This window comes from Vulpes lagopus, chromosome X (genome assembly GCF_018345385.1).
Source record: "Vulpes lagopus strain Blue_001 chromosome X, ASM1834538v1, whole genome shotgun sequence".
Lineage (NCBI taxonomy): Eukaryota > Metazoa > Chordata > Mammalia > Carnivora > Canidae > Vulpes > Vulpes lagopus.
Window position 1 is genome coordinate 42,125,412 of NC_054848.1, and position 18,814 is coordinate 42,144,225.

At 48.3% G+C, this 18,814-nt stretch overlaps 1 protein-coding gene and 1 pseudogene across 1 annotated transcript; one reads left to right on the plus strand and one right to left on the minus strand.

The window, feature by feature from the left end:
- Window positions 1–2,113: 2,113 nt before the first annotated feature.
- On the plus strand, window positions 2,114–3,641 carry LOC121482500 (annotated as a pseudogene).
- A 10,981-nt stretch (window positions 3,642–14,622) lies between these two features.
- On the minus strand, window positions 14,623–18,781 carry TIMM17B (translocase of inner mitochondrial membrane 17B). The gene is made up of 6 exons (XM_041741608.1): window positions 18,709–18,781; window positions 17,746–17,845; window positions 16,450–16,513; window positions 15,293–15,421; window positions 15,095–15,205; window positions 14,623–14,999 (listed from the first exon to the last, which is right to left on the minus strand). The coding sequence occupies exons 1-6, from the start codon at window positions 18,732–18,734 to the stop codon at window positions 14,911–14,913; spliced, it is 519 nt and encodes a 172-aa protein (XP_041597542.1). The 5' UTR covers window positions 18,735–18,781; the 3' UTR covers window positions 14,623–14,910.
- Window positions 18,782–18,814: the final 33 nt, after the last annotated feature.

Genomic DNA, 18,814 nt, shown 5'->3' on the forward strand with positions numbered 1-18,814 from the left:
GGCTCCATGCACCGGGAGCCCGATGTGGGATTCGATCCTGGGTCTCCAGGATCGCGCCCTGGGCCAAAGGCAGGCACCAAACCGCTGCGCCACCCAGGGATCCCAGTGCTGACTTTTTCTTTAAGATTTTATTTATGCATAGAGATGCAGAGAGAGAGAGAGAGAGAGAGGCAGAGACATAGGCAGAGGGAGAAGCAGGCTCCATGCACCGGGAGCCTGACGTGGGATTCGATCCCGGGTCTCCAGGATCACGCCCTGGGCCAAAGGCAGGCGCCAAACCGCTGCGCCACCCAGGGATCCCTAGAGTCAGATGCTTTAATCTTTAACCAACTGAGCTGTCCAGGCGCCTCTGTAATAATTCTTTTGAGTATGTTCATATCAGATTGTATTTTTCTGCAGCAAAAATCTTCCCCTCTACTTTTGGAGGGAACATAACTAGCTTTTTACAGAGATAATTTCATGTTCATCTGAAGCCACTTCAGGAACCCTTATCAAAATGGACAACAAATGAAGGAAATTCTATATAGCTTGCCATTATTCTATATAGCTTGAGATAGCCATAGAAAGAATGGAAAGTGGTAAAAATGCTTTGTGACATTAGCCACAATAGCAGAGATAAATTGGCCTTGATAATAAAACATTGATGGGGTAACTTTAAGGCTTTTGCTGAGATGGTCCCTTTGAATGTCATATCTCTAATGACACAATCATGGCAAAAACCATAACATGGTTATGGAACATGGACATGGATAGGAACCCAAGACCTAAGGCTCCTTTGAATACCTCCAAATGGGTTATGAGCATATTCTGGCTGTGGTTTATTTCCTAGGCGAACTGAGCTTTTCATGGCCAGAGAGCTTTTCCTGTAAAGATAGGGGAAATTGCTTGCTTTTGTATTTGACATGGGGAATCTCAACTTGTCTCTCCAGTAACAGGGACACACATTGCACTCATTTAAATAATTCTGTTATTTAAAAAAAAAACTCTGTGAAGGGCAGTCCTGGTGGCCTAGCGGTTTAGTGCCACTTTCAGCCCGGGGTGTGATCCTGGAGACTTGGGATTGAGTCCCACGTTGGGCTCCCCGCATGGAGCCTGCTTCTCCCTCTGCCTGTGTCTCTGCCTCTCTCCCTTTCTCTGTCTGTCATGAATAAATAAATAAAATCTTAAAAAAAAAAAACCTGTGAAGTTTTAATTTACAAACTCTATAGCCATTATCATCCATAATTTCAGAAAAAGTAGAGAGACTTAATGGAATTCTAATAGCAAAAGGTAACAGAAAACAAGCTGATGGTTGCCAGAGGGGAAGAGATGGGGGGGATAGGCAAAAAGGAGTGAAGGGGAGTGGGACATGCAGGCTTCCAGTTATGAAGTGAATACGTCACAAGGTTGAAAGGCACAGCATAGGGAATATTAGTCAACAGTATTGTAATGGCCTTGTATGGTGATACAGGTAGCTATACTTGTCAGCATAGCATCACACATAGATGTTGAATCACTATGTACACCCGGAACTAATGTGATAGTGTATGTCAACTAAACTTCAATTATTTTTTAAAGATTTTATTTATTTATTCATGAGAGACACACAGAGAGGGGCAGAGACATGGGCAGAGGGAGAAGCAGGCTCCCCTTAGGGAGCCCCATGGGACTCCATCCCAGGATCCTGGTGTCAAGCCCTGAGCTGAAAGCAGAAGAAGCTCAACCGTCCCAACTAAACTTCAATTTACAAAAAAATCAACACACTTCTGGGATGCCTGGGTGGTTCAGTTGGTTAAGGGTCTGACTTCGGCTCAGGTCATGGTCTCGGGATCCTAAGATTGAGCCCCTTGTCTGGTTCTGTGCTCAGTGGGGTGTCTGTTTGTCCCTCTCCCTCTGTCTCTCCCTCTACTTGTGCTCTCTCTTGGTCTCAAATAAATAAATACAATCTTTAAAAATATATCAACAGGGACGCCTGGGTGGCTCAGCCGTTTAGTGCCTGACTTTGGCCCAGGGCATGATCCCGGAGACCCGGGATCGAGTCCTGCGGTGCGCTCTCCGCAGGGAACCTGCTTCTCCGTCTGCCTGTGTCTCTGCCTCTCTCTCTCTCTCAAGAATAAATAAATAAAATCTTATAATGTCGGTCAGCGGCGGTGGGAGGCCGGGTGAGGCAGCTGTGCTGCGGCCGGGACGTGGGTCCAGGGGCAGGGCCCGGGTGGAGCTGCCCCCGGCACAGGGCTGCCGCCCACCGTGTCACTGGTTGGGCCTGGGGCTGTCAGGTTCGAGGCGCTCCAGGGAGGCGGAGAAGCCCAAGAAGGCCTCCAGTTAGGACCGACGGGCGGTGCTGGCGGAGACCCAAGCGCGTGCAGGCAGGAGAGCTCTGTGTCAGCCCAGGGACGGGTAGTAGCAGGCCCCTTCACAGATGTAGTCCCCACAAATCTTAAGTTGCGAAATCCATCTGATAGGAAAGTGCGTTTCAAGGTGAAGGCTACAGCACCTCAGCACCTCGTCGGTACTGCGTGAGGCCTAACAGCGGGATCATTGACCCTAGGTCGACTGTGACTGTTTCAGTAATGCTACAAGCCTTTTTGACTATGATCCCAATGAGAAGAGTAAACACAAGTTTATGGTACAATTTTTGCTCCACCAAATGTGGGACCCAGGAAATTTAACAAAAATCCCCTGCCCCTGGACAAGCAGAGCAGGACTAACTCCATTTTGTGCTGCACCCGCCACCTCCTGTATCACCCCCACATGACCTGCTTATTACTTAAGGCGCTGCCCCACCCTAGTCAAGCCGCTGAGCACACCCTTATCTGAAACCGGCTCATAACAATGTAACTCTGCCTTGTGCCCGCCAAAACTGCGTGCCAATTCTGACCAAAGTAATAGGCCAGCTCAAATGGATACTATAGGGTAAAATGTAATTCAATCAGCCACCTGCGTGTGGACCGACATGACTGCAACTTTCTGCGTATGTTACAATCCCATTGGCCACCGGGCCCTATAAAGCTGCTATGCCTCTTAGTCTTGGGGTCCAAGTCCCTGCTCCACTGTGTCAATTATACTTGGACCCAGGCTAGGCTCGAGCTTGTAAATAAACCCTCGTGTGTTTGCATCGGTGTCGGCTCCTTGGTGGTTTCTCGGATTCGCGATCTTGGGCACAACACAAACACTTCAAATATGGAAGCTCTGTGGAAAGAGGCAAAACCTTATGAATTAATGGATTCTAAATTGAGATGTGAAAAAAAATAAATTGAGATGTGTATTTGAAATGCCCAGTGAAAATTATAAATTGAATGATCTGGAACCTAGCAAAACTGTTCCACCTAATGCCTCCAAACAAGATGGACCCATTCCAAAACCACATAGTGTTTCACTCAACGATACTGAATCAAGGAAACTCATGGAAGAATGTAAGACTTAAAGGAGAAATGATGAAACTATCAGAAGAAAACTGACATCTGAGAGATGAAGATTTAAGGCTCAGAAAGGTAGCACATTCGGATAAACATGTATCAACCTCAGTTGCATCCTTCAGAGATAATGTCTCCAGTCCTCCTCCTTCCCTTCTTGTCGTAATTGCAGCCATTTTCATCGGGTTCTTTCTAGGAAGTTCATCTTGTAGAGTGAAGCATGCAGAGTACTATTTTTTTTTCTCTTGACCAGAAAAAGATTTGTTTACCTACCTTTTCATTGGTAGTATGGCCCACGGTGACCTGTGTGTGTGTGTGTGTGTGTGTGTGTGTGTGTACAGTGTCACATAGGCTTTGCCTTTAATGATCTCTTACGGTTAGAAAACACAATAAAACAAACTGTTCGGCTCCTGGACAAATTGTATATTACCAGATCATCACTAGCAGATGTCAGTTGCACATTCAGTCCTTTATGAAATTCATAAATAAAGAATTGTTCTTTCTTTGTGGTTTTAATAAGAGTTCAGGAATTGTTCAGGGTCTTGTAAATGTTATTTTAATAATCCCTTTAAATTTTATCTGTTGCTGTTACCTCTTGAAATATGATTTATTTAGATTGCTAATCCCACTCATTCAGGAAATGCCAAGAGGTATTCTGTGGGGAAATGGTGCCTCTTACAGTGAAGATTTTCTCCTTTACCTTTGCTAATATGGCAGAATTTTTCTTATCCCTTGTGAGGCAGTTGTTGACTGAGTTTTTCATCCTTACAATCCTGTCCCATGGTATTTAACATAAAAAAACTGTCTATATATATAATCAACACACTTATGAGAAACCCTCAAACTTCCAGGGACTAAAGTATTGCTATTAGCCTTGATGGCAATAAGATCTCTGGGGACCACCTCTGGTTAGTTACTTCTTTTTTTTTTTTTTAATTTTTATTTAGTTATGATAGCCACAGAGAGAGAGAGAGAGGCAAAGACACAGGCAGAGGGAGAAGCAGGCTCCATGCACCGGGAGCCCGATGTGGGATTCGATCCCGGGTCTCCAGGATCGCGCCCTGGGCCAAAGGCAGGCGCCAAACCGCTGTGCCACCCAGAGATCCCTGGTTAGTTACTTCTGTGTTAATAACAGACCATCTCTTTTTTTTTTTTTTTGTAATTTCACTTTGAATCCTAGATTCAACCCTATTACAGGCCAATGTAACTTTTTACTACCAGAGACTCATATGATGCCTCTAGATGTCTCCCTAACAGGTTCAAGTTGCATTTAAAAAATATCCACCTAGGGGCCCCTGACTGGCTCAGTAAGAGACTCAATTTCCTGAGTTGGAGGCCCACATTGAGTGTAGAGATTACTTAAAAAAAAAAAAACAAATTTCAAAATATCCACCTAAACAAAACCTGCATGAACAAAGGGAAAACCGCCCTCGAACTTCTTGAAAAGATCTATTAATAGGCATCAAACAGGATTCTTAGGAATTCTCTGGAAGCTGATGACAACAGAGGTGCAGAGCTTCTCCCCAAGATGACAAGACGAGATTTTCTTTTTTTTTTAAGATTTGTTTTTTATTTATTCATGAGAGACACAGGCAGAGGGATAAGCAGGCCCCATGCAGGGAGCCCGATGTGGGACTCCATCCTGGGTCTCCAGGATCACACCCCGGCCTGCAGGCAGCACTAAACTGCTGAGCCACCAGGGCTGCCCGAGATTAATTTTCTTTTTTTTTTTTTTAATTTTTATTTATTTATGATAGTCACAGAGAGAGAGAGAGAGAGAGAGAGAGAGAGAGAGAGAGGCAGAGACACAGACAGAGGGAGAAGCAGGCTCCATGCACCGGGAGCCTGATGTGGGATTCGATCCCGGGTCTCCAGGATCGCGCCCTGGGCCAAAGGCAGGCGCCAAACCGCTGCGCCACCCAGGGATCCCCCGAGATTAATTTTCTGATTTTACAGCATCCCTTTTTTCTTTTTATCCCACTATGAGTCTTGACTATTAGTGTGTCTTGACACCCTCTAGTACCCAATTAAGATATCTCTCAGTACGATATCCCTTACTTTCTTTTTTAAAATTTAAATTCAATTTAATTAACATATAGTATACTGTTGGTTTCGGAGGGCTAATTTATTTATTTATTAAAGGCTTTATTTGTTTATTCATGGGAGACACAGAGAGAGAGGCAGAGACATAGGCAGAGGTAGAAGCGGGCTCCCTGTTGGGAGGCTGACGTGGGACTCCGTCCCAGGACCCCGGGATCATGCCCTGAGTCAAAAGCAGATGCTCAACCATGGAGCCACCCAGGTTCCCCTCAGAAGGAGAATTTGGGGATTCATCAGTTGCATATAACACCCAATGCTCATTCCATCACGTGCCCTCCTTAATGCCCATCACCCAGTTACCCCATCCCCCACTCCCCTCCCCTGATCTCCCTTATTTTCACCCTGTTACTTTTGATCTCCTACGGTCTCCCTGTCACTTAAGGAAAAAACAAAACCCTCTTGGGTATTTTCTCAGACCATGGCTACTATTCTCAGTTTGATTTCACTCGTCCACCTGCCAAAAATTTCATAGTTGTTGGGGATCCCTGGGTGGCTCAGTGGTTTGGCTCCTGCCTTTGGCCCAGGGCGCGATCCTGGAGTCCTGGGATCGAGTCCCATGTCGGGCTCCCAGCATGGAACCTGCTTCTCCCTCCGCCTGTGTCTCTGCCTCTTTCTCTCTATGTCTATCATAAATAAATAAATAAATCTTTAAAAAAATGTTTTTAAAAAATTTCATAGTTGTTAAGTACCTCTGAAGGTAGCTTTCTTTTTTATTTTATTTATTTATTTATTTATTTTTTAGTTTTCTTTTTTTTAATAGGTACCTTCTGGCACTAACATTTCCCTCAAAAAACCCCAAACTTTGCTTTTGTCAAAATTGGACACTGGCCTCACAGAATTCTTCTGCCAAGGTCATTACAACCCTAACAGCAAGATCTAGAACCATGAGGACTGGGGACTTGCATTGGGGTATTTTTGTTCTTAGAGATACCCTAGCCTGTTTCGCTGCTACTGTTTAACCCCACTCAAGAAGCCTTCCCCTTTTGAGGGACACACATTGCCTTTTCCCTGCTGTAATGAATGATGAGTACACTCTCAATACAGTCTGTGCTCCACTAGGATATTTACCTTTTCCTGAAGCAGACATCCGGCTTACACCCACCCACCGCAGCACTACCTTATCCTGTGTATTCATGAGAATTGTTCCAGACATTCAGATATTTAAAACTACCTCCTGGGGGGGATCCCTGGGTGGCGCAGCGGTTTGGCGCCTGCCTTTGGCCCAGGGCGCGATCCTGGAGACCCGGGATCGAATCCCACATCAGGCTCCCGGTGCATGGAGCCTGCTTCTCCCTCCGCCTGTGTCTCTGCCTCTCTCTCTCTCTCTGTGACTATCATAAATAAATTAAAAAAAAAAAAAAAAAAAAAAAAAAAAAAAAAAAAAAAAAAAAAAAAAAAAAAAACTACCTCCTGGGGCACCTGAGTGGCTCACTGGTTGAATGTGTGCCTTTGGCTCAGGACGTGATCCTGGGGTCCTGGGATCGAGTCCTGCATTGGGCTCCCAGAGGGAGCCTGCTTCTCCCTCTGCCTGTGTCTCTGCCTCTCTCTCTCTTCTCTCTCTCTCACGAATAAATAAACTTTAAAAATTAAAAATAAATGTAAATTCAGTAGCCAGAGTGGTCACTGAGCAATCTCATAACCATGAATTTCTTTGGGCTACTAGCCAAAGGAAGGAGGAGTTTTTGACCCGGTGAATACCTGTTGCAGCACTTATAGACATGCTACTGGTCAAGTAGAACAATTTCTTCTGAGACTAAAAGAAAAAGGCACCTGGCTCTCTAGAGACCAGCTGGACTTTGGAATGTGTTTCCACGGCCCGAGTTTGGTCATCTAGGGCCCGGTCTCCAAGGCTTATTATGAAGACTAATCACCATCTTGTTTTGGGTGACTATCTGTGGTACATTTGGTGTGTATATCCTGTCTGGAGTCTTTTTTTTTTTTCCTGTCTGGAGTCTTAAACAGCCACTGTGCAGCCCTTGTCATGGCAGGGGATTCAACACAAACCCATCTAACACAAACCCAAATCCTGTAACATCTTTCCTGACACCTTTAACTGAGATGTTCCATGGTTCTCCATGATGTATATTTTCCCTTGCTGCAAATAGCTAACACATTTGACTTTGTTTCATCACTCGTGTATTCCTGGTCGTCTTTGGCTGAAGTTCAGGGACATCATTTACTTAAAAAATCCAAGAGAACTGGGGCGCCTGGGTGGTTCAGTCCGTTGAGTGTCTGCCTTCGGCTCAGGTCATGATCCCAGGGTCCTGGGATTGAGCCCCACATTGGGCTGCCTGCTCAGCCTGCTTCTGCCTCTCCCTCTGCCTCTGCCTCCTGCTCCCCTGCTTGTGCTCTCTCTGTCAAATAAATAAATATTTATTATTTTTAAATTTAGTTTTAAAAAAAGATTTTCTTTATTTATTCACGAGAGACACACAGAAAGAGGCAGAGACATAGGCAGAGGGAGAAGCAGGGAACCTGATGTGGGACTCGATCCCAGGACCCTGGGAACACAATCTGACCCAAAGGCAAATGCCCAACCACTGTGCCACCCAGGTGCCCCCAAAAATCTGTAAAAAATAAAATTTTAGGGCAGCCCGGGTGACTCAGTGGTTTAGCGACCCCTTCAGCCCAGGGTATAATCCTGGAGTCCCAGAATCGAGTCCCATGTCAGGCTCCCTGCATGGAGCCTGCTTCTCCCTCTGCCTGTGTCTCTGCCTCTCTCTTTCTCCTCTGTGTCTTTCATGAATAAATAAATAAAATCTTTTAAAAAATAAAATAAAATAAAATTTTAATTAAAAAAAGAATCAGGGATCCCTGGGTGGCGCAGCGGTTTGGCGCCTGCCTTTGGCCCAGGGCGCGATCCTGGAGACCCGGGATCGAATCCCACGTCGGGCTCCCGGTGCATGGAGCCTGCTTCTCCCTCTGCCTGTGTCTCTGCCTCTCTCTCTCTCTCTCTGTGACTATCATAAAAAAAAAAAAAAAAAATGTTAAAAAAAAAAAAAAAAAAAAAGAATCAACACTGGAGAAATGGGCCCCCAAATTTATATATTCAACTCAAGTAGGATTCTTTTTTTCATCTCCTAAATTATGAAATATTTTCAAATGGACAATAATCTGTAGAAGATAGTAATATAATGGACACCTGTGAACTCTCAACATTTTCTCATTTGCCTCAATTTTTTTTTCCTTAAGAAACAGAATATTTGGGTAGCCTGGGTGGTTCAGCGGTTTAGCGCTACCTTCAGCCCAGGGCGTGATCCTGGAGGCCCGGGATCAAGTCCCACGTCAGGCTCCCTGCATGGAGCCTGCTTCTCCTTCTGTCTGTGTCTCTGCCTCTCTGCCTCTCTCTCTCTCTCTCTCTGTCTCTAATAAATAAATCTTTAAAAAAAAAAAGTTGGGGATCCCTGGGTGGCGCAGCGGTTTGGCGCCTGCCTTTGGCCCAGGGCGCGATCCTGGAGATCCGGGATCGAATCCCACGTCGGGCTCCCGGTGCATGGAGCCTGCTTCTCCCTCTGCCTGTGTCTCTGCCTCTCTCTCACTGTGTTCCTATCATAAATAAAATAAATAAATAAATAAATAAATAAATAAATAAATAAATAAATAAAATTAAAAAAAAAAGTTAAATAAAAAGAAACAGAATATTTCAGGTGTGCCTGGGTGGCTCAGTCAGTTAAGCATCTGCCTTCGACTCAGGTCAGGGTCCCAGGATCCTGGGATCGAGGCCGGCGGGGGAGGGAGCCCACTTCTCCCTTTCCCTCTGACCCTACCCCCTACCTATGCTCTTTCTCCCTCTCTCTCATAAATAATTTTTTTAATTTTATTTTTTTTAAATTAAAAAAATTTTTTTAATTGTTTTAATTTTAAGAATAATTTTAAATTTTTAAAGTATTTAAAAAAATTTTTTTAAAGTATTTTATGAGAGAGAGCACATGCAGGGAGAAGGACAGAGGGAGAAAGAGAACCAGACTCCCTTCTGAGCCTGATGCAGGGCTCAATTCCTGGATTCTGGCATCATGACCTGAGCCAAAGGCAGATGCTTAAGCAAATGAGCCACCCAGGTGCCCCAAATAAAATCTTAAAAAAAGAGAAAATATTTCAGCTCTAGCTGAAACCTACTAGGTTATGTCTTTCTACTCAATTCTACCCTCTGTTCGTCCTTTGACATAAATGCAATACTGAGTTTATTATTGACCATTCCCTTGCATCTTTTTATTCTTTCATCATGTAATTAGCAATCCATGAACTGCATATATTGTTTGCAAGTGTTTACAAACAGATATTATACACTACATAGTAGTCTTCAACTTTCCTTCTTCTGTCTCATACTGCAGGTTCAAGAATGATCCATGTTGATACATGTAGTTCTAGTTCATATTTAACTCTTTAATGAGACATACCTACAAAAAAGTGCACATTAGAAGGGTCCAATCTGATGATTTTTTTTGTTTTTGGAAAGATTTTATTTATTTATTTGACAGAGAGAGAGAGAGAGAGAGAGAGCACAAACAGGGGGAGCGTCAGGCAGAGTGAGAGGGAGAAGCAGACTCTCCACTGAGCAGGGAGCCCAATGTGAGACTCGATCTCAGGACCCTGGGATCATGACCTGAGCTGAAGGCAGACGCTTCACTGACTGAGCCACCCAGGCAGCCCTGATGAACATTATTAAACTGAATGCACATGATCATCTCAGAAGATGCCTGTGTGAATGCCCAAGATCGCTGCCAACCTGACCTCCATGAAGTCAGTCCTTGAGATTATTACTTTAACAAAGGGAGCTCAGAAATTGTTGTCATGGCCTGTGAAACCCGGCAGTGACACCTGCGATGATGATTGATAATGTGTTGGAAATTATGGTGCAAAACACATCTCTCGAACTCTAAGCACTATTAATAAGGACATTAATACCAGCTTTGGGACGTCTGGGTGGCTCAGTGGTTGAGTGTCTGCCTTTGGCTCAGGGTGTGAACCTGGAGTCCCAGGATTGAGTCCCACGTTTGGCTCCTTGCATGGAGCCTGCTTCTCCCTCTGCCTGTGTTTCTGCCTCTCTGTGTCTCTCCTGGATAAATAATTTTTTTTAATGCCAACTTTGCCACTTTCAGGCAGTAGAACCATGGGCAGGGGGCTTTACCTCTTGGTGCCTTCCGTTTCCTCATATGTATATGAGGGTAACAAAAGGAAGGTTTCTTTGTCCCCTCAGAAGGGATCATTGGCACATCCTTCCTCTTCCACCCATGCTTGTGGATAATCTGGTGACACTGCGGATTCCCCAGAAGATGGCTCCCATTGGTCAGCTGTAGAGGTTGGCCCAAAATGGGCTCCTTGACACCATCCTCGACAACATCAGAGCATTGCTCTTATAAGGTGTACCCCTGGGGGAGGCTGCCCTCCCACCCCTTTCGATGACCTGGGAGGCTGGGGCTGCTGGAGCTGCCCTGCAGTCAGGCCTGGGTCTCCAACTGCCACAAAGAAAACAAATAAAATAAGAATACTCAGACCAGCAACTCCCAGATGCAGTGTAAGGTGTGTGTGTCCAACTCTCATGTCTCTTCTTGCTTTCTCTCTCCCTCTCTCTGCTCTTTCTTTCTCTCACTTATTTTGTTCTCTCTCTGCCCATTTCTCCCCGCCCCCACTGTCTGTCTGACTCTCCCAATCTTTTTTTTTTTTCCCAATCTTTTTTTTAAAGATTTATTTATTTGAGAGAGAGAGAAGGAGCACGATGAGAGGCAGAGGGAGAAGCAGACCCCCTGCTGAGCAGGAAGCTCAGCGTGGGGCTCCATTCCAGGATTCCAAGATCATGATCTGAGCAGAAGGCAGATGATGAACTGATTGAGCCACCCAGGGGCCCTGACTCTCCCAAACTTCGTCTGTCTCCCTTCTTTTTTTTTTTTTTTTTTTTATTAGTCTGTCTCCCTTCTTAACATTTTCTCTTTCCTCATCTTTTTCACTTGGCCTACCGTTTTTTCCTCTTTCTTGGCATCTCTCCCTCCTTGATATCTCCATCAACCCTGGCTTCACTTTGTCTTGGTCCCTCTCTTGAGCTCTGTCCCTATTCTTTCTACTCTTGGGTCTGATTTCCCCATGTCTCTCTCTCCAGCCTCACAAGGTCTCTGCCTGAGGCAGTGATTCCCCACCCCACTGTCAGGGCCGGCACCACGTATTTACTTCCCTGATTGTGTCCACCTCACTAACCATCCTGGTCTACCAGATCCTGTCCCTGCCCTCCCACACCATGCTTGTTGGTGGATGGCAAACCCAGGGGCCACAGGGAGTACGAGAGCCACCAGCCTGGGAGATCCGAGTAGAGAAATGGGGAAGAAGGGCTGGGAGATGGACCAAGACAGATGGAGGCCAACTTGGGGCTCAGGGGTGAGGGAGCCTGGGAAGAAGACTGGAAGAAGAACCTGAGGGAGAGGCATGAAATCCTTGTGGGAAGCAGATGGGATTAAATCAGAGAGAAGAGTGAGAAAGGATGCAGGTGGGGCTCCTCTGTGCTTCTCTTAGGCCCTTCAGCCAGAGGGTAATGGAAGGGGGGCCCTTCAGCCCAGCCCACAACTACCCCACCACCTGGCCTTCTTCTCTGTGTTTGCCTCCATCTGATGCTGAGGGTATTCCCACGCCCCCACCTGCATTTCATATTTTTCTTTTTTAAAGATTTTATTTATTTGAGATACAGCACAAGAGCAAAGAGCTAGCAAGCACAAGAAGGGGGTGGGGCAGAGGGAGCTGGGAGCAGAACACTTCCCCGAGTGGGGAACCCCACATGGGCCTCAATCCCAGAACCCTGAGATCACAACCTGGGCCAAAGGCAGATGCTTAACTGACTGAGCCACCCAGGCGCCCCCCTTGTACCTCGAATGCATTTCTAACCCTCACACAGCTTCTTCTTGTCTCTATCTCCTTTCGGGTTAGGGTCTCAGCTTCTATTTCTGTTCAGCTCTCTCCGCTGGTTTCTCACTCTCACCTTCTCCGTAGTCCCCCCCCCCCCCCCCGCCCCGATAGAAACTGCCTGGGGTCTGACACATCTCCTTCCTGGGGAAAGAGACGCTGCCTGTGGGCCCAGACTTCTCCTGACCGCTCCTCTGGGCCTAGCTCCAGCTCCGGGGACCTGGGCGACTCCAGGCGCCCCAGGCCCAGCTAGAAGCACAGGGACTCAGCAGGCGCCGCCCTCCCCGCTCCCGCCCCACGGAGGCCTGACACCTTTCACTAGAAACTGCAAGCCTCGGTGGCTAAGCCGAGTCCCGCGCACCGCCCACCGCCCACAGCCCAGCCAGCAGCCCTAGGAGCCAGAACAGAAGGGCCTGAATGTGGCCACGAACCACGCCAAGTCCCGCAAGTCGCAGGGCTTCGCTGCCCCGGGCGCCCGCGTGTTTGAGCGCACCTGCAGGAGCCGGAGGTTCAGAAGCAGGAGGGGGCGGGGCCTGAGGCAGGGCAAAGGTTCCCTCTAGGAGCTGGGGAGGAGAAGCTGCAGCTAGTTCCTGCAGGAGCCCAACCAATTTTTTAAATAAGTTTTATTTATTTATTATTTTTTAAAGATTTTATTTATTCATGAGAGACACAGGGAGAGGCAGACACATAGGCAGAGGGAGAAGCAGGCTCCCTGTGGGGAGCCCAATGTGGGATTTGATCCTGGGACTCCAGGATCATGCCCTGGGCCAAAGGCAGGTGCTCAACTGCTGAGCCACCCAGGCATCCCTAGCCCAATCCATTTGGAGGGGACACTGAGGAGATACAGTAGGGATGGGGCCTCAGAGGATCCAGAGTTGATACATAAGAGAGGTAGGGCCTGCAGGATCCTTAGAGGACAGGGAGGAAAGACCGGGTAGGGCTGAGGCCTGGACATATAGGTCTGTGGCTACCACAGCCACGTGAGTGGAGTGGGGCCAGCAGACTCATGGATGGGAAAGGCTGGGAAGAGCCAGGGGGGCAGTGTTTGATAGCAGGATGGGGTCTGAAAATATAAGGGGTGGGGCACAGGGGAATGGGTCCTGGTGGTGAAGGGTCTTGCACGTAAGTGGCAAGTAAGAGAGAAGGGGACCCATCTGTACACAGCCTGGGATACCCCAGGCATGCCTGGCCCTGGGCCCTAAACCAGTGTTCTGAGTGACTGCTGCTGGTGTGCGCCTGGAGCTTCAGCTCAAAGCCAGGGCCCTGTTTAGTGCTGTGTGCACACTGCTCAAAGCCCACCCCCACATTTTGCTTCCCTGGAGTCTTCAGTCTGGTAGCTGCAAACTGCCTGGCACCAGGGCACTCCAGCAGGCTCGGTTGCAGTTCTGCTACTGAGGCATCCAGGCTGTTGGGAGGTCAGGAACTCTGGTATTTTTACCCACAGGAAGCTATTTTAAGGACATTCCACCTCTTTGTAACAGCTTGCACAGAGTTCCTGGGTCTCCCATGGGGCCATTTGCACCCCAGTGGTGACAGTGTTTGCCCCATACACGTGGAGGTTTGTGTGGAAGAGACAGCAGTTTTGGGTTAATGTCCATCCAGAAAAATTTCTTTCCCGTAACTCCCCCACCTCAATGTGAAACCTCATTTCTGGTTATTTTATGGTTGCCCTTAAAAAAACCTGCAACACTGAGCATCACGGAGCAGAAGCGTATCTGTGATATAGAAGAGATGAGACTGGCACAGAGCACCTTCCTCAAGAAAGCTGGATCCTTCTGACCCTTACTTCTATCCTGGGTCCATGGTGAGGTCACACACATGTGGACTTCACATTTGTGAAGTTACCTTCACAAATGAGGTGACTGGTATAGAGAAAGCTGAATTCATTGTGAGGTCAGATTTCCCAGCCTTGGCAATGGGGGCAATGGGAGGGAGGGGTCTGCTGCAAGGTGCAGAACTACCTGGCCCCTACCAACCCTAGTAATCCTTTCTGTTCTCTCACTTCTTTCCCAAACCTGTTCCTCTGTCTCCCTACGATTCATCACTTGGCCCCCACACATCGTTATTCATGTACCTATTTAAACCTTGATTCATTCCCCCCTCCCGCTCATTTATCCCACGAACATTTACTAGAGCCCGCTCTCTGTGGGAGTCCCAAATCCTAGGGCTTCTGGGTCCCCGAAAAGGGTTCTGACCCTTGTCCTAAGGAGGGGCTCCTATGGGTGGCTCAGTAAGTACATACACAGGCATTTCAAAATTGGCTTTAAATACTCATCAGGGCGCCAGGAAAGGGGACTGGGATGAGAACTTGTTACATGTGAATTTGGGGTTGGGGTGCCCTGAGAGAGAAGGGGACCCATCCGTCAGAGCAGCTGGGGTGCCCCACCCCCCGCCCTGGGACAAGGGAACAGAGTAGAGGCCCTCTCTGGAGGGTCCCAGGGCCAACTAGGAGCCAGCCCTCCCTTCGAGGTAGATCATCGGGGAGGGAACGGAGGAGGAGCTCCCACGGTGGTGATGACAGACAGTCACATCCTTAGTGGTACTGCTGATAGCTGGGATAGCCTGGGGCTGGGGTACCCTCCTTAGGGGGCAGCTGGCTGGGGTCCTCCAAGAACGGGGGTGCTGGAGAGGAAAGAATCAGGTAAGAGTGAGATGCAGTGTACAGTCAGAACATTTTGCACCTCTCCCCAACTAGTGTCCGTCTCCCAGGTACTCACCATTGCGGAACTGCTGGGCAGTATAGCGAGTAAGGAGGATGCCAACACCCTCTATGAGAGCCAAGAGGATGCCCCCCATCATTGCTGAGCCCACCATGGCCAATGGGCCACCTAGGAGAGTGAAACAGCAGGGAGAAAGAGGTGAAGGCAAGGAGAACAGGGCAGAAGGGACTGGGGCCGAGGGTCGGGGGCACTCACTGCGGGCAGCCAGCACAGCCCCAGTCAATGCTCCACTGGTAATGGAATTCCAGGGATCTTCTTTGCCCCGCAGGCGCACCAGGCCACAGTCGATGGTGGAGAACAGGCCCCCCCACACTGCAAAGCTACCTGCAGAGAGCAAGGCCTAATCAGTGTTCCTGAGGAATCCCAAGAATCCATAGGTCACGGTCTGGGGACTTCCAAGGCCTGCATGCTCTGGCAATGAATGGGGAGAAAAACCCAGACACAAAGGCAGATAGTTAAACTCCTAGGGGATATTCCCCATCTGCCCCAGGGATGGCTCCTTCAAGCAATCTCTAATTGCCATCGCATTCCCCTCACCTTTGACAAATGTTTACAAGCAGATTTATCTTTTATGTGGCTTTTTAACAGAGCAACACTGTTCTTCCTAACCATCACATAGAGGTAGAATTCTGATACTGGTTTAAGGGGGACAAAAACAGGTTACAAAAACCAGTTAATGGTATGATAAAGTGTTTATTGAGGTTTTACTGTGTGCCAGGACCTGTTTTCAGCACTGCATGTCATTTGACTTCTGAAGTCTTAAATTTGTTAATATTATTAAAGTACTTAGCAGGGCAGCCAGCGCTTAGTGAGTACTATGTAAGTTACATAAACATAAATAACATAAATTACAAAACAATTTTGGTGGTTATGGCTATCATCATCTCCATGTTACTGATGAGGTTTGGGCAAAGGAAGCCACAAACCCAAAATCATGCATCAGGGAAGATCCAGGGCCCGGATTTAAACTCCAGAATCCACATTCTTGCCCTCCCCCCATATTAAATTATTGGGAAACATCACTGTCCCAGGCAGAGTTGGGGCTGGAATGTGGACCCCAATTTGCAGTCTAGAACCAGGGATCCCTGGGTGGCACAGCGGTTTAGCGCCTGCCTTTGGCCTAGGGCGCGATTCTGGAGAGCCGGGATCGAATCCCACATCGGGCTCCCGGTGCATGGAGCCTGCTTCTCCCTCTGCCTATGTCTCTGTCTGTCTGTCTGTCTGTCTCTCTTTCTGTGTGACTATCATAAATAAATAAAAATTAAAAAATAAGTTAAAAAAAAAACTTTTAGAACCAAAGGAGCAGCTACCCCCAACTTTGCATATCTCCTAGGTCTCTCCAAGCCTCTTACCTCCAATCTGCGGGGCTCTGATCCTCACAGCGTTGATACTACCTCTCAATCGGTGCCGAAATCCCTGGGAAAAGTGAGGAGGCGGGGAGTCAGAATAGGGCTGAGGCCCCTGGCAGGCAGGGTTTCTAGCTTTTAAGACAGGGAACACGACGGGTCACGGGTTGTCAGACGTAGAGATGTGGAGCAGTGGCTGAGAACTAGGAGGCTGTGGAGCACCCTAACTTGGGCGTTCTCAGCCGTGGGTTGAGAAATTCGCATTCATCCAATGTTACTACTAGCACCTATCCCAGGCACCAGGCTGTATGCAGGGATGGTGAATGAGACAGACCTAGCTTTTGCCCTCTCAAAGCTTACATAACAGTGGGAGAGACAGATTCCCTAGCAGAGGTACAGATAAACAAGGCAGCTTTACACAGCCATACAGACCGTAGAGGAAATAGGAGAGAGACATGATAATAACTGGGGGGTTGGGAAAGGACTCTAAAGGAGGGGGCATTTGTGTTGAGGCCTTGAGGATGAGAACAGAAAATGTGGGCAAAGATCTGGGAAAGAGTTCCAGGAGTTGAGGGGAGAGACAGGACTAGGTATATTAATTGCAGAGACCTTGGTAAATGGATAGCACTTAAAGCCAGGACGTTTGGTTAAGATCTTGGAAGAGGGGGGGATCCCTGGGTGGCGCAGCGGTTCGGCGCCTGCCTTTGGCCCAGGGCGTGATCCTGGAGACCCGGGATCGAATCCCACGTCAGGCTCCCGGTGCATGGAGCCTGCTTCTCCCTCTGCCTGTGTCTCTGCCTCTCTCTCTCTCTCTCTCTCTCTCTGCGACTATCATAAATAAATAATAATAATAAAAAAATTTAAAAAAAAAAGATCTTGGAAGAGGGTGGTCAGAAAGAGAAAGAGAATTGATTAGGTCACATTAAAAGCATTTTCTTAACTTTAAGGCTGTCTGCTTTCTGCCAGTTAAACTCTTGTCACTTCTCTGTATCCAGGTTTCTGACCCAGAATCTGCCTCTGGGGAAAATCTCTCTGGCTTTGCGCATACATTTAGTTTGGTAATGACCGTTTTCAGACACAGCATTTCCACAGAGGAGCTCCAGCTGGGTGGCGCAGGGAGAGGGACAGAGAGCCCTGTTTGCAGTTCACCTCAAACCACAGATCCTGGAGCCAGGCCTGGCACACAGTAGGCTAGCCGGCACTGTAATGAGCGAGTTATGGCAGCTCCACGCAGTGTTCATCGCAGTATCCCATGTGGGCATGGCAGGACCCCCACACTACCCAGGGAAGGCCACGACTCACAACAGGGGCATTGCGGAAGCCCTTGATGGCCTGGAAGACTCCACCGCCGATGACACCCATAGTGAAGGCTCCACCGCAATCGTCCACAATTCGCCATGGGCTGCAAGCCAAAAGGGGAAGGTGGGTTAAGTGAGCCCCTCTTCCCCCGCCATGGTGCACGGACTCTTTCCAATTGGGAGAGACCAAGTCACCCGAATGGGAAGCAGCACTTCAAATAATGAGATTATTTTCCCCCTCGTTTGAGCAAGAAATGGTGCAAAAGGGGGAAAGCATTAGTCTTTGCTCGCCCGCCCCTCCCCTCGAGGCCAAGCAAGGAATTCGCCAACTGCTTTACCACTACCAAAGACTAAATGAACTGATGAGACACGCAGGGTCAGCACCTTTAAGTCAGCGCTGTGAAAGTGTTAATTTGCTAGTACTGTTATTAAAGCAGGACAGGGTCGCACCTCCGTCCCCGACTATGAGCACGTCCAACCAAATCCCGTCTTCCCTCTCTTTTAACCGATCACAACTGGGAAAAACCAAGCGCAGGCCGTGGGGAGGATCCAGTCCGTCCGCCACAGGTTCACCCAGCCCGCCCCCATCCACTAAAGCGACCTGGGAAAAGCCACGCGTGGTAACCCTGGGGATTTCCGCTCGACCCTGCACCACCCCCCAAGCTGGAATGGATTCGACCAGCGAGTCTCTTTTCCTTAACAAAGAGGGACGGGGGAGGGGATACGGAGTCTGAGGAAACGTTGAGTGGTTGGTCCCTGCACCGCACCTTCTCCGGGCTCACAGCCTCTCTTAACGGAGCCCGAGTGAGAGGAACGAAGCGGAGGGGAGCGGAAGGAGACCACAAACGTCTAAGAGTCTCCCGAGTCTGGGACGTGGCGCGGTGTGGCCAGCGCCTCCCCCGCCCGCCTCCCACAGCTGGCGGTAGCGCCGCAGCAACAGTCCCGAGGCCTGTGCCCATCGCCGTACCAAGGCTCCCGAGCGTACTCCTCCATGGCGCCGGCGTCTGGCCGCGCAGTCTGGCTAAAGCCCGGCCAGGCCACGCCCCCACTGTAAGCGCACACAGGCGCCGAGC

Bases quoted from the DNA above. Each gene is read 5' to 3' on its own strand.
- TIMM17B (XM_041741608.1), bottom strand. From the start codon at position 18,734: ATGGAGGAGTACGCTCGGGAGCCTTG. The intron at 17,846-18,708 runs GTACGGCGATGG...TTTGGCTTGCAG, and splicing joins GAGTACGCTCGGGAGCCTTG to CCCATGGCGAATTGTGGACG. The intron at 16,514-17,745 runs GTGAGTCGTGGC...CACTTTTCCCAG, and splicing joins GCTTCCGCAATGCCCCTGTT to GGATTTCGGCACCGATTGAG.